The sequence below is a fragment of the Copadichromis virginalis genome, linkage group LG2 (genome assembly GCF_057382275.1).
Source record: "Copadichromis virginalis isolate Kocher_CV1m ecotype Utaka linkage group LG2, C_Virginalis_male_GT1.1, whole genome shotgun sequence".
Taxonomy (NCBI): domain Eukaryota; kingdom Metazoa; phylum Chordata; class Actinopteri; order Cichliformes; family Cichlidae; genus Copadichromis; species Copadichromis virginalis.
The window spans coordinates 2,978,306-2,989,904 of NC_140619.1; the positions used below are offsets into that span (position 1 = coordinate 2,978,306).

At 41.7% G+C, this 11,599-nt stretch overlaps 1 protein-coding gene across 2 annotated transcripts; it reads left to right on the forward strand.

The window, feature by feature from the left end:
- The first annotated feature begins 1,454 nt into the window (after nt 1-1,454).
- spdl1 (spindle apparatus coiled-coil protein 1) lies at nt 1,455-11,303 on the forward strand. Of its 2 annotated transcripts, none has more exons than XM_085468072.1 (13): nt 1,455-1,536; nt 2,286-2,447; nt 2,611-2,787; nt 3,541-3,735; nt 4,023-4,172; nt 4,544-4,642; nt 4,744-4,854; nt 4,942-5,082; nt 5,495-5,601; nt 6,495-6,615; nt 8,360-8,426; nt 8,512-8,758; nt 10,979-11,303. In XM_085468072.1, the coding sequence occupies exons 2-13, from the start codon at nt 2,286-2,288 to the stop codon at nt 11,124-11,126; spliced, it is 1,725 nt and encodes a 574-aa protein (XP_085324198.1). In that variant the 5' UTR covers nt 1,455-1,536; the 3' UTR covers nt 11,127-11,303. The 2 variants fall into 2 exon arrangements, with proteins under 2 accessions (XP_085324198.1, XP_085324203.1); XM_085468077.1 differs by lacking the exon at nt 1,455-1,536 and adding an exon at nt 1,686-2,056.
- The last annotated feature ends 296 nt before the right edge of the window (nt 11,304-11,599 follow it).

The following is an 11,599-nucleotide window of genomic DNA, read 5'->3' on the forward strand; positions in this document are numbered from 1 at the left end:
CCATTCCTCCCTGTACTTTTGCAGCCTTTTTTTTCTTTCTCTGAGCGAACAAACATTGCTGCTCTAACGCTGGGCTCACACTGTGCGATTTTTGGCCCATTTTGAGCCGATTTTTGAGTCGTGCGACCGATTTGGTGATCGGCCCGATTTTGGCCTTCATCGTGCGTCGTGTAGTATACGTGGGGTAACGAGAAGTGATTAACACCTCACGACCAGCTCCTGATCATCAATCGCTCGTGAGGGTGTCACCACAGCCGCTCACACTGCTCGCGCGCAAACACGTAAACGCCGTGAAAAAGACGGAGCAGCACGGCTGTGCAGCGTGTGATCTGGACACAAGCGATGGAGGCACAACTTGTAGAACTTTGGAAAGCTCATCCGAGCCTTTTCGATGTGGCCTCACAAAATTATCACGACCACAACAACCGTGAAAATAGTTGGATTTACATGCTGCTCAATCACAGCTGCCTGATCATGTTTTTCATTAGCAATTTAGCAAAGTTGATGGTGGTGGTGTGTCTGTGTGAGTGAAAGACAGAGAGAGCGAGCGACAGATTTTCTGTTATAACCTTCATTTTATGGAGGCACAGTGTGCCGTCCGAGACTTGCACCGCAGTGTCGGCGTTTGTTTCCCTGTTGGCCGGTATTTTCTTCGTAAGCGACCTTTCCTCGACCAATGAGATAAGCGATAATCTAACTTGTCATACTCGAATTGTCATAAGTGTGCTGACAGCTCATTGGTCACAAAGCAGGAGAGGGGCTGGGAATTATGTTTTCAAACAAAGTGTTAATCCCATTAACATTTATAGACTACTTTTGATTCTCACTGTATTACGGGACAAAGTGCGTCCCTTATTAGCTCAATACGGGACGTGTACTTTTGTTTCTAAATACGGGACGATTCCGTTGACGGTTGGCAACCCTATTACAAGCCGTTTCCTATGTCTTTGCTGTACATCTAGCAGTTCTCTTTACTTTCTTTATCTTCATGACTATCTCTCTTTTTGCCCCCTTGTATACTTTCCAGTATTTCCACATTCCACTTCCAGATCTCTGTCCAGAGACACACCAAACACCGCCTTGGCAGTTTCCCTCTGCACTGCAGCTGTACATTCCCAGCCATCTGGTATCTCTTCACTACCATCCAAAGCTGTTGAATTTGAGTACATATTTGACTATTTTTTAAATTTGATTAAAATAAATTGAATTTATGAATGGATTCATACATTTAGAAATATTTATTTGTACCTACTGTTTTTACTGTCCATTAATTTATCACAACATTAATTCCTTTAATAATAAAAAAAATCATGTGTAAATGAAGGTACTAATGAATATTTAATTGCGCTATTAATTATTTATCAATGAAATTGTTTATTTCGATGTGCGCAAGTGTCTCGGTCCTCCATACCTAGAGGGCGATATCTCAACAGCGCCAGGTTGACGAATCCCCAAAAAGTCTCGCCGAGTCAAGATGTCGCGATAACTGCTTGGAGTCGGATTCAAATTGTGGCGCTTTGACTGATCGCTAACAAGGTATATTTAATCCTTGTTTTTGTTTATCTATCTTATAGGCACTTCGTCAGTAGAAGAACTGCCCACAGTAGAGTTGTTGCTGCTAATTAAAAGAAAATATCGTTAGTTCGGAGTTTGTCATATTGAAATCTTAACCCCCCCCCAGGCTTAGATTGTGTGGCTGAATACGAGCAGGAGCTAGCCATCTTTACCTGACTTGTTGACATTTTTTGGCCGATACTGTTGCTTTTATATCTGCTGTAGCGGTTGCTTATTGTCCTCCTGGACATTTACTGTCACTATTTATCTTATTAACAGCGGGACGTTAGCTTCAGATTAATTGGAAATAAGGAAATTAAAGCTGTATAGCACTGTCTTACAAAACAAACGAGAGCACGGTATAGACGTTAGCATAAACGGTTGCATTTATTTAAGCCTTTTTTGATTACTTTTGTGTGTCACTTTTTAAATACATGCATTGTTTCTGAGTTGGACAGTGGAGTATAAAAAATCTCAAAGCTGCCTCTGACTGCATCAGACTGTAAGTGACAGAGAAAATGAAAACGATAGATAAAATAAAAGTCACATGGTGATAGCAAATAATTCAGGAACTGGATATTGTTAAGACTGACACCAATATTTGCTGATTCAAAAGGCTGATACATCAAATTATATATATATATATATAATATAAGGTTACGGGCTTTTTCGGTAAAGACTGGCGCACACAACAAACTTTAACACACATTTGTGCGTCCTTCACTTTCCAGATGGCAGCAGAAGAGGAGATCAAGGTACTGAGGATCCAGCTCAGAGAGAAGGAGGAGCAGGTTCATCAGGCTGCTCAAGCTGGCCTGGATCTCCTCAACCAGCAGGTGGAGCTGCAGAACCGACTGGATGAACAAAGAGTAGAGATGACCAACGCCCTTGAGGTCCGCTCTTACACAAATAAAGAGAAAAAGCTCCAGTAAACTGCCATGAGCCCAATACAAAAGTCCTTGTTTTCCTAAGTTTCCCGCCCTGTTGGTCATCCAAACTAACTTCATCATTGTTTCAGACCTCTCCACCTATCTTTGTCTGATGTGTGTGCCACAGGCTCTCGAGCAAGACAAGTACTCGTTGCAGAAGGAAGTGGAGCTGAAAACTCGGATGCTGGAATCACTGCAGTCGGACTTTGACTGTGTGAAGAATCAGCAGAAACGGCACCTTCAAGAACAACAAGAACATCTGGAGAGGGCTCATAGCATGGCACTCAGTGAGCTTCACAACAAGGTACAACAGCACGTGGTCTCATCTGGTATGAGGCCTGTACTAATGAGTGAAATTAGGGATAGGGAGCTATGCTAAATGTAAATGGTAAATGGCCTGTATTTGTATAGCGCTTTTCTAGTCCCTAAGGACCCCAAAGCGCTTTACACAACCTGTCATCCACCCATTCACACACACATTCACACACTGTGTACTATGTGTATCTATGTGAGTTATGAGGTTAAATGCACTATGGTATCTTACACCAGTAAAAGCCCCAATTCTTGAGTGGCTGTTAGAGCAGTAAAGTGAGATAGTTGTTGAGGTGTACCACGCTGTCACTGCCTTCAGAACTGCCTTCATTCTTTTTGGGGCTGGAAACATGATTCAGAGAATCTGGTCCGTATTGAAATGATGGAGTTACACAGTTGCTGCAGATTTGTTGGCTGTACATACAGATGCAAATTTCCCATTCCACCACATCTGTATGAGTACAGTAACTGTCCTGTTGTAGAAAACAGATTGACATGAATTAAGCTTTGCATTATGCTGTGCATTACACTGCTGGAAGCAGACATAGAGACACTGTGGTCATAAAGGGTCACGGTCAGCAACAATACTCAGATATGCTGCAGGATTCAAACGATGCTCAGGTAGTGCTAATGGGCTCAGAGTGTACCAAGAAAATCTCCCTCACAGCCTGACTGGTACACGGCAGGATGGATACACGCTGTCATGTTGTTTTCCAACCTGTGATTGTGGTTTTTGCTGTCTCAGATCCTGAGGTTGCAGTCTTCTCTAGAAGAGTCCCAGCTGAATGAAAAACAGCTGAAACATAAGCTGGAAATGCAGACCGAGACGCTGAATAACAAGACGGAGGAGCTCCGAGCTCTAAATGAACACACACAGAGTTCCATGACGTCGGAAATGATAGAGGTGCAGATGAAGATCACAGAGCTGGAGAACGTTAAAGTGAGTGACTTACAAAGGAAGGTTCTACAGACGGCTCATTCTCACAGCGACAGTGTGATAATAGAGACCATCCAGAGCTGAGCTGCTATGTTAAGCTGTTCAGAGAAAGGCTTGTGGATCTGACAAGCTGCTTAGTTTTTCCAGATGTTTTTGGTCCTTTGAGCACCACAAAGCATGTACCATCCAGGTCAACTAACACGAGAAGTACCTAGATGAATAAAAATCATTAATGGCATGAGAAGAAGAGGTGTTGAATCAGCATGTGGTGTAATCTGTTCATCTACCAGGTGGAGCTGGAGCAGGCACTGCAGGAATCGCAGTACAAGGAGCAGCAGCTGGAACTGAGCAACAGCAGCCTGCAGCGGCAGCTGGAGCGAATCACCGAAGAAAAGGAGGAAAGGCAGAAAGAAGCGGTGTCCTGGTTCAATGCATTAGAGGTGAACATGTTACAGTCTGCTGTTCTCTGTGTTGTGCAGTCACACCAGGGTGGAAATGCCTGGAAAGGTCTTAAATAAGCACTTTCACTAATCTCAAAATAGATTAACAATATAATAATCTAAAAGTATTAATGGAACGATTGAAATTAGGCAAGTAGGAGATGATATTGTGCATTTGATGAAGCTCGTACTTGCTGCTTGGTTGGTTGTGTCCGACTCTGCTGCGGTCACGTCCTGTGATAGTCTAATCAGGGCAAAGTTGATAATACAATCCAATTTTGAATTCTTAGAGAAGCGTGTTTAGTTTCACACAGTAAGCATTTCCACAGACTGTCGCTTCAGTTGTTGTCTTTCTCTCTCTGTAATGACAGAAATCTCGTGAGGCCAACAGGGATCTGCAGATCGAGTTGGATCAGGTTCTTCAGCAGGCCCAGGATCCAAACAGCAAAGGGAACTCGCTGTTTGCTGAGGTGTGTCACACTTTCCTTTGGCAGCAGGTCTCTCTGTAAGTCCAGAGTTGTGCTTGAATCGAACCTGGAACCTCAGTAAATGGCTCCATGTTGTGTTGCAGCTGGAGGATAAGCGGGCTGAGATGGAGAGGCAGCTCATCAGTGTGAAGGTCCAGTACCAGTCGCTGCAGAAAATACACGCCTTTAGCAAACAGCAGATGCAGCGCTTGAAGGTAGCGTGCGATAGCTCATCTGGTCGGTCGCCGGTTTGTAACTGGTTGGTGGTTGGCTGACAGTATGGATGTGCGTGTTTGGTGCAGGTGCAGATAGCCACTCTGATGCAGCTGCAGGGCTCCAGGGCTGACCCTGCTCAGCTGGAGAGACTGCAGTCCATGCTGTCGGAGAAAAATGGAGAGATCCAGAATCTGATGACTAAACTGCAGAGGCTGGAGAAGGTGGAGGTGAGAACGTAACAGTCAGTGCAGTTTGTAGAACGACTTCACGTTGAGAAAGTGTGTGCGCTCGTGCGAGAGTAACACCTGCCCTGTTCCACAGACAATTACACAAAATGCTTTTAGAGCAGATTTACTTCACGTTAGTCCTACTTACTGAAAAAAACTTTCCCAGCAGACTAAGAGGTGCTAGCATAGCATTTATAAATTAGAGCTGGATATTAACAAGTCCAAAATCTACAGAAAACTACAGGCTCAGATAGAGCCTTGTCTCTAGCAAATGGGATGTTTTCTGCTTTAACAGGAGCTCGGCTAAGCCTCTCACATAACATGAACTTGTGCTGTTTTACTTATGAGATAAAATGCTACACCTGCTCTCCTAGATTCGGACACAGTCACATGTCGTTTGTTCCGTGTGTAGATGTTATTGAAGTCTCAGCCAGCTAATCCGGCTCCAGCCGATGATGGAGATGGCCAGGATGAAACATACTACACCGACCTGCTCAAAATGAAGCTCAGCAACACTCTGTGAGTTTGGCTGTTTTCTGGCCTTTTGCTTGACCATCTACAGGTTGCCTAGAAATATAATGATCTGAATAAAAGAAAGAAATTGTCAGTTGGCCTTTCTTGCCATCAAAATGAGTCTGGATCCATATTTTGGGACAGATGTATCCATAAATGTCTGATTATTGGCTCGTTAGAGCAGCATACAATCTTGGTTCACTTTCATGGTAAATGGACTGATACAGTGATTATTCTGCTCTGCTTGAACACTGAAAGTGCTTTAAAGAAAGGTCAGTGAAACAATGTTAAACAATTTATCTTTAATGTGAGATATTCAGGTTGACACAATGAGAACGCGTGAAAAACATGTTGGAAATGTAGCTTTAAAAAACGAAACAAAAAAGACAACAGGTTGGATCGACGGGAAAAATACATTACAGGTAAATTTATGTGAAGAAGCCAGTGCTTTGAGCCCCATTCATCGGGAGACAACTTGAAGTCCGCCACCTTATAGACAGTCCTTGGGTGCTTAATGTAACAGTGTTGTTGGACTTGGATGAAAGTGGGAAAACGGCCACAGTAATTAGGCTCAGACGTTAGAATAGAAGTAGAATCACTGTGCAGCTGAAGAAACCATCACAAGAACAAAAGAGGTTTTATCCATTTATAACGGATTTTTCTGTCTTTCGATCTTTATGCAGGAAGTCTGGGTCAGGTGGTTGGTTTTCTTGGTTTCATGAATCAGTGCTTAATTGTAAAACACATATTTGTCTGCACTGGGAAGATTTGATATTTTCAGGATAAAAAATAAACTGTTACTGTAACAAAGAAGGTTAGACTTCAGTTATTTCATCTACATATTTAACTTCGGCTTCAAATAGTGTGCGTGTGCGTGTGTGTGTGTGTGTGTGTGTTAGTAAGGATGCAGAGCGTCTGAGAGATGAGCTTTCTCTTCAGAGGATGAAGTCTTTGTCAGAGAGTCAGAGAGCTCTGGAGCTGGAGAGGAAACTCTTCACATCTGAGCGGCTGCTCAAACAGGTAACAGGCTGCTCTCACTGCAGCACTTCCCTGTGTTAGTATCTCTTACAAGTGCCGTTTAAAACTACAAAGCAGATGGAAGCACAAGAGGTAGTGTTTTACCTCTAGGTAGTGTTTTCTGTGGAAATCTTAAATAATTATAAAATGACATCTAAAAAAGTAACAATTAGAGATGGCACGATACCACTTTTTTATGTCCGATACCGATACCGATATCATAAATTTGGATATCTGCCGATACCGATATGAATCCGATATAGTGTTTTTTAATCAACAAAACTGTTTTTTAAAATATCTTGCTGCATTTTGCAAGTCTGCAAGTTCATACTCAAGTTTAAAACAACAACTACACTAAAGCTATTCTGTTATACCTGTATAGAAAAAAAATATTTCATAGTTCAGCAATACTGATCAATCTAATAAACTTAGACCTACACCATCCTCCCTATTCTGGTATTTTAAAGAGTACTTAGCGTAAATATTAAGCAACCTAACTAATAGGGTTCCAACTCCCAGCAACAACAAAAATAAATAAATAAAAAATAAGGAACCACCCCTCACGCGCCACCTCATGATGCTTAATCGACGTAATCAACCTTAATTTGATGCAGTGTGAAAAAAAATGCACAGAAATCAATTATTTTTCAAGAAATATTAAATAGATTCAACATCTTTCTTCAACAAAATTGCAGACTGCACAGATGGTACCTTCCCAAAGTAAAAAGTACTATAGCTTACTAGGGTATATATTAGACTTAATAGTCACTATATACAGTAATGGACTTCTATTCATTTTACATCAAATTAAAACTTTGGGTGTCAGATAATTATTTATTAAAAGCTCGACATTTTAAATGAGAATAAGAAAGAAAAGTATGTCTTTGTGCCCCCTTTTCCCTGTTAATGCCCTATCGGCCCCCCTGGCTAAACTTTGCTAGATCCGCCCCTGCACAGTTACCAGCGTCAGCTACGTAGAAAAAGATCCTGGTGTAGAAAGAAATATTAAATAAATTCTAACAATAGCTTATCAAGCTTAAACGTTCTGCTGTTGTTCAGCCGCTGGTTTCCTCTTTCTGGTGCAAAGTGGGCCAAAAACAAACCAGAGTCGCGGACTCGGACAGAAAAGCCGATCAGCTGATCATTTAAGCAGTTTCACGATTGAAGTAGCAGCCGGAGAGCGAGAGGCAGTCGCTTGTTAAGCTTAACGCAGGAATGCTTTACAAACATTCAGAGATGGACTTACACACTTGCTTTACTTCTCTCGGGGATAACTTTGTCGGAGATGAAATGCCGGGTTGCTAGCAAAGCTCCACATGCTATCCAGACCACCGACAGGTCCGGCATGCCACAGCCGCTCTATCACGTGATGCATACTGCTCCGAGTGCTAACGTTCTGAGGTGAGTTACGGCGTGTTGCAAGTTTTGCGAGGTGCTTTCGTGATATTTAATGGATCGGATTACATTTTTTATTTTTCTCCGATATCCGATCCAGTAATTTAGGTCAGTATCGGACCGATACCGATACGTAATATCGGATCGGTCCATCTCTAGTAACAATACTAAAATAACTTCATGGTTTTACAGTAATCGTGTAGCTCTAGTTGGTATATGTACTTGGTTTGTTTCTTCTACTGAGCTGTAAATTTGAGCCCCATGATGGGATTTTTGTAAGGAATGTGGACTATTGTATCTGCTGTGATCTTATATTTGCTATTTGATTGGATATTTCCATTTCCTGCTGCAGGCTCAGAGTGACAAGATCAAGTTACAGTTGCGAGTAGAGGAGCTCCAACACAAATATGAGCCAAAAGGTATGTAGCATAGCGCGCCCGCTCTGTACACATGTACACATGCGCCGGGGTTGTTGCAGCTCTGTAACTGTGCTGTCACCTGCAGAGGCAAAGAAGAATCTCATCCAGAAGAGAAAGAGAGAGAAACTTCCTGTTGACATCACACCCTCCGTGGAGGAGGCACCGCTGGACCGGACCAAGGAGGCCGTTGCTGTGGTGACAGATACAGCGGACCCCGAGGCTGACATGCGTCCTCCACTGAGCTCCTCAGCAGGTGTTTCAGAGGCTGAGCCACGGCCTGCAAAGTGTGTGAAGATCAGTGAAAACGAAGCTAGTGTAATTCCCAACCCCAGGTATGTACTAACAGCAGGGATGTGTACGACCAACTAAGTTCTTGGGAGTTTAGCGTTGGCTTTAACCCCGACCTTGCAGAGACGCCAAGGTAGTTTACATGACTGTACATAAATTTCTGTCCACAAGTTGCAGCTAAGGCATAAATACAGGTGGTTTTTCTGTTTAGGGGATTATTAGTAACATTTTGTCTGTATTTGTTAAACTGGAAGGATTTCATGAGTTTTAATCTTTGGTTTTGAAAAGTTGAGGCATTGTTCTCTGTAATATCTATGCTCCTCGTGATGAAGATGATGGGGGTGATTGTGATTGGCAGTTTGATTCTAGTCCACAGTAGGGCTGCCACAAACGATTATTTTGATAGTCGACTACTCACAGATTATTTTTGCGATTAGTCGACTAATCAGATCATCATCCATTGGACGTAAAACTACAGCTTATTGCACCAGCAGCATCTGCTCATATAACTATCATTAGCTTACAGCTTTAAGTGTTTAAGGTCTGTGCTAACTAAAAATAAAGAAAAGATGATAGTTTATTACATTTTAATGAAATTTGCAGATTGTTTCGGTGAAGTTTAATAAACTCCTTGCTATCTAAAATATAACAGGACACTGGAGTAAATTCTGGAGCATCTCACACTTCTGATAATCAGCTGTCTGCTTGACGTTTATTCAGCTGTGCAAAAACTATAACTTTAATCTCAGCCAAACCGATTTACTCAGGAACAAATAAAATACAAAAAAAAAAAAGCCAAACAACAACATTTTAAGTTATCTAAGTGACTCATATATATTTAACCTGAGGAGTGAAAGACGGCGGTGGGTTTGAAAACGATTTGCCGGGAGTCCGGTGTTCTCACGGCTCTAGTTAGCCTAGCCTCCGGCTCGCTAACGAGCTAGTGGGTAACAGACGTCTCCGAAAACGTCGGAGCGCTTTTGAAAATATGCGGTGTCTTGATAAACTGAGCAGATATTTGAGGTTTACACAGCTACATTCTCGCCTGAAAATATGTTAAACGTTTATTTTGTGACCCAGAAAGAATAATAAGAGTAATATTAAAACTAACTAGCTGCCGCCATTGTTGGAAACTAAGCAGGGCCGCGCTATGAATTCTGGGACACAGCTGCTTCTTCTTCTTCTTCTTCGGGGTTTAACGGCAGCTGACATCCTTGTACATGCAGTGCTGCCATCTTCTGTTTCAGTCCGTTATTACACTCTTAAATCCTGCTACTTATTCCTGCGTCTTTTGTGATCTTACAAAGTTTCAAACGACGCGTCGACTATTAAATCAGTCGTCGACGATTTTGATAGTCGACGTAATCGTTACTAGTCGACAAATCGTGGCAGCCCTAGTCCACAGTGTGATCTTTGAGTGGAAAATTTAATGTATCTTGGTTGTGTTTTGTTTTTCCAGTAGATTTTGTAGTCTGTGTTATTGGAAATACTGATAGTTGGTATAGGAGAGAATGTTTGTCTCCACTGTTGCAATTTGGCCAATAAAAAAAAAGGCCTTTGATAGCAGAGCATGACTTTTGTCTTCCACCCCTCACCCCCGACCGCTCATGGCACATGGCCCCACCCCCCCGGTTCTGATGGAGGTTTCTTCCTGTTAAAAGGGAGTTTTTCCTTTCCACTGTCCCAAAGTGCTGCTCATAAGGGGTCATATGATTGTTGGGGTTCCTCTGTTTTCTCTGTTGTCTTTACCTTACAATCTAAAGCACTGTGAGGCAACTGTTGTGATTTGGTGCTATATAAATAAATGTTTCATATTGGGAGGGAAGAATTGTGAGCTGTAGAAGCTCGGGCATCCTTAAAGAGTTACTGCGAGGTTGGTTTATTCTAATTTCTGACATAGTGGGTCTAGTAACTAATAATAAAGCATCAGGCCTTTTTTCCCTGTGAATTGTTATGTTCCTTTAATTTTATGGTTTTGTCATATTGCTCAAAGAAAATTGCAAATATTTTAAAGTGTTTAGTGTTCTTCTGAATCAGTGACTTGCCAAATCCATATTTGAAGCTGAGTGCTGAAGAGAAAGGTCCTGTTTACTTTGTCAAATGCTTTTTCTTCTAATGACACTAATAAGCTTGTTTAAAAATAAATAGTCTCAGCGCAACTTTAGTCCTGTTTTGGCACATCGTGTTGTTGACTAAGTACAGATGAAAACTGTAAGATCAGGAGCCGAATGAGCAGTAACTGAATTGTTTTTGGTTGTTCTCAGCTCTCCTTCAGCTGACTGTAAGGAGAAAGTGATGGAGGAGAACCAGCAGCAGAATAAGCGAGAGGAGAGGAGAAAGAAACAGAAAGCAGTGGAGATGATCCATGTCAGTTCTAACAGCAGCATGGAGAACCAGTGCGCTCAGCAGTAGGACTCATCAGGCCTGGACTACACACCGTCACATGTGGACATGTATATGATGCTGCTGTCATTTCTAATAGTCTTTAAAATAAAACAACTTCTGTTCTTATAAATATTATAATTATTAATTTGTTCTACAATTGTACCCACACATTTAAATCTATTAAAATGTTTCCAACATGCTGTATATTCATTTTTTCAATTCTTTCTTGTTACATTCTGTGATATGCAACATATCTTTAAAATACATCAAGTGCAGTAAGTATACATACGTTTCATATAAATATACTCTATAACTTTCTTATTTTCTCTAGCCCACATAATTAAACATTTCAGTTACATAAAACATGTGAATTTTGATTTTATGTACTGTATAACCTGTATAATAAATATGTGTAAAATATGCCACCTCCTACACCAGCTGCTGTATCCCGTTTATTTGAATATATAACACGCTACACCAGCAGGGGGCAGCAGCGGGAG

Excerpts from the sequence above, each read along its gene's own strand:
- spdl1 (XM_085468072.1), top strand. The coding sequence starts at position 2,286 with ATGGCAGCAGAAGAGGAGATCAAGGTACTGAGGATCCAGCTCAGAGAG. Across the intron at positions 3,736-4,022 it reads CAGAGCTGGAGAACGTTAAA|GTGGAGCTGGAGCAGGCACT; the intron begins GTGAGTGACTTA and ends TTCATCTACCAG. Across the intron at positions 8,427-8,511 it reads ACACAAATATGAGCCAAAAG|AGGCAAAGAAGAATCTCATC; the intron begins GTATGTAGCATA and ends TGTCACCTGCAG.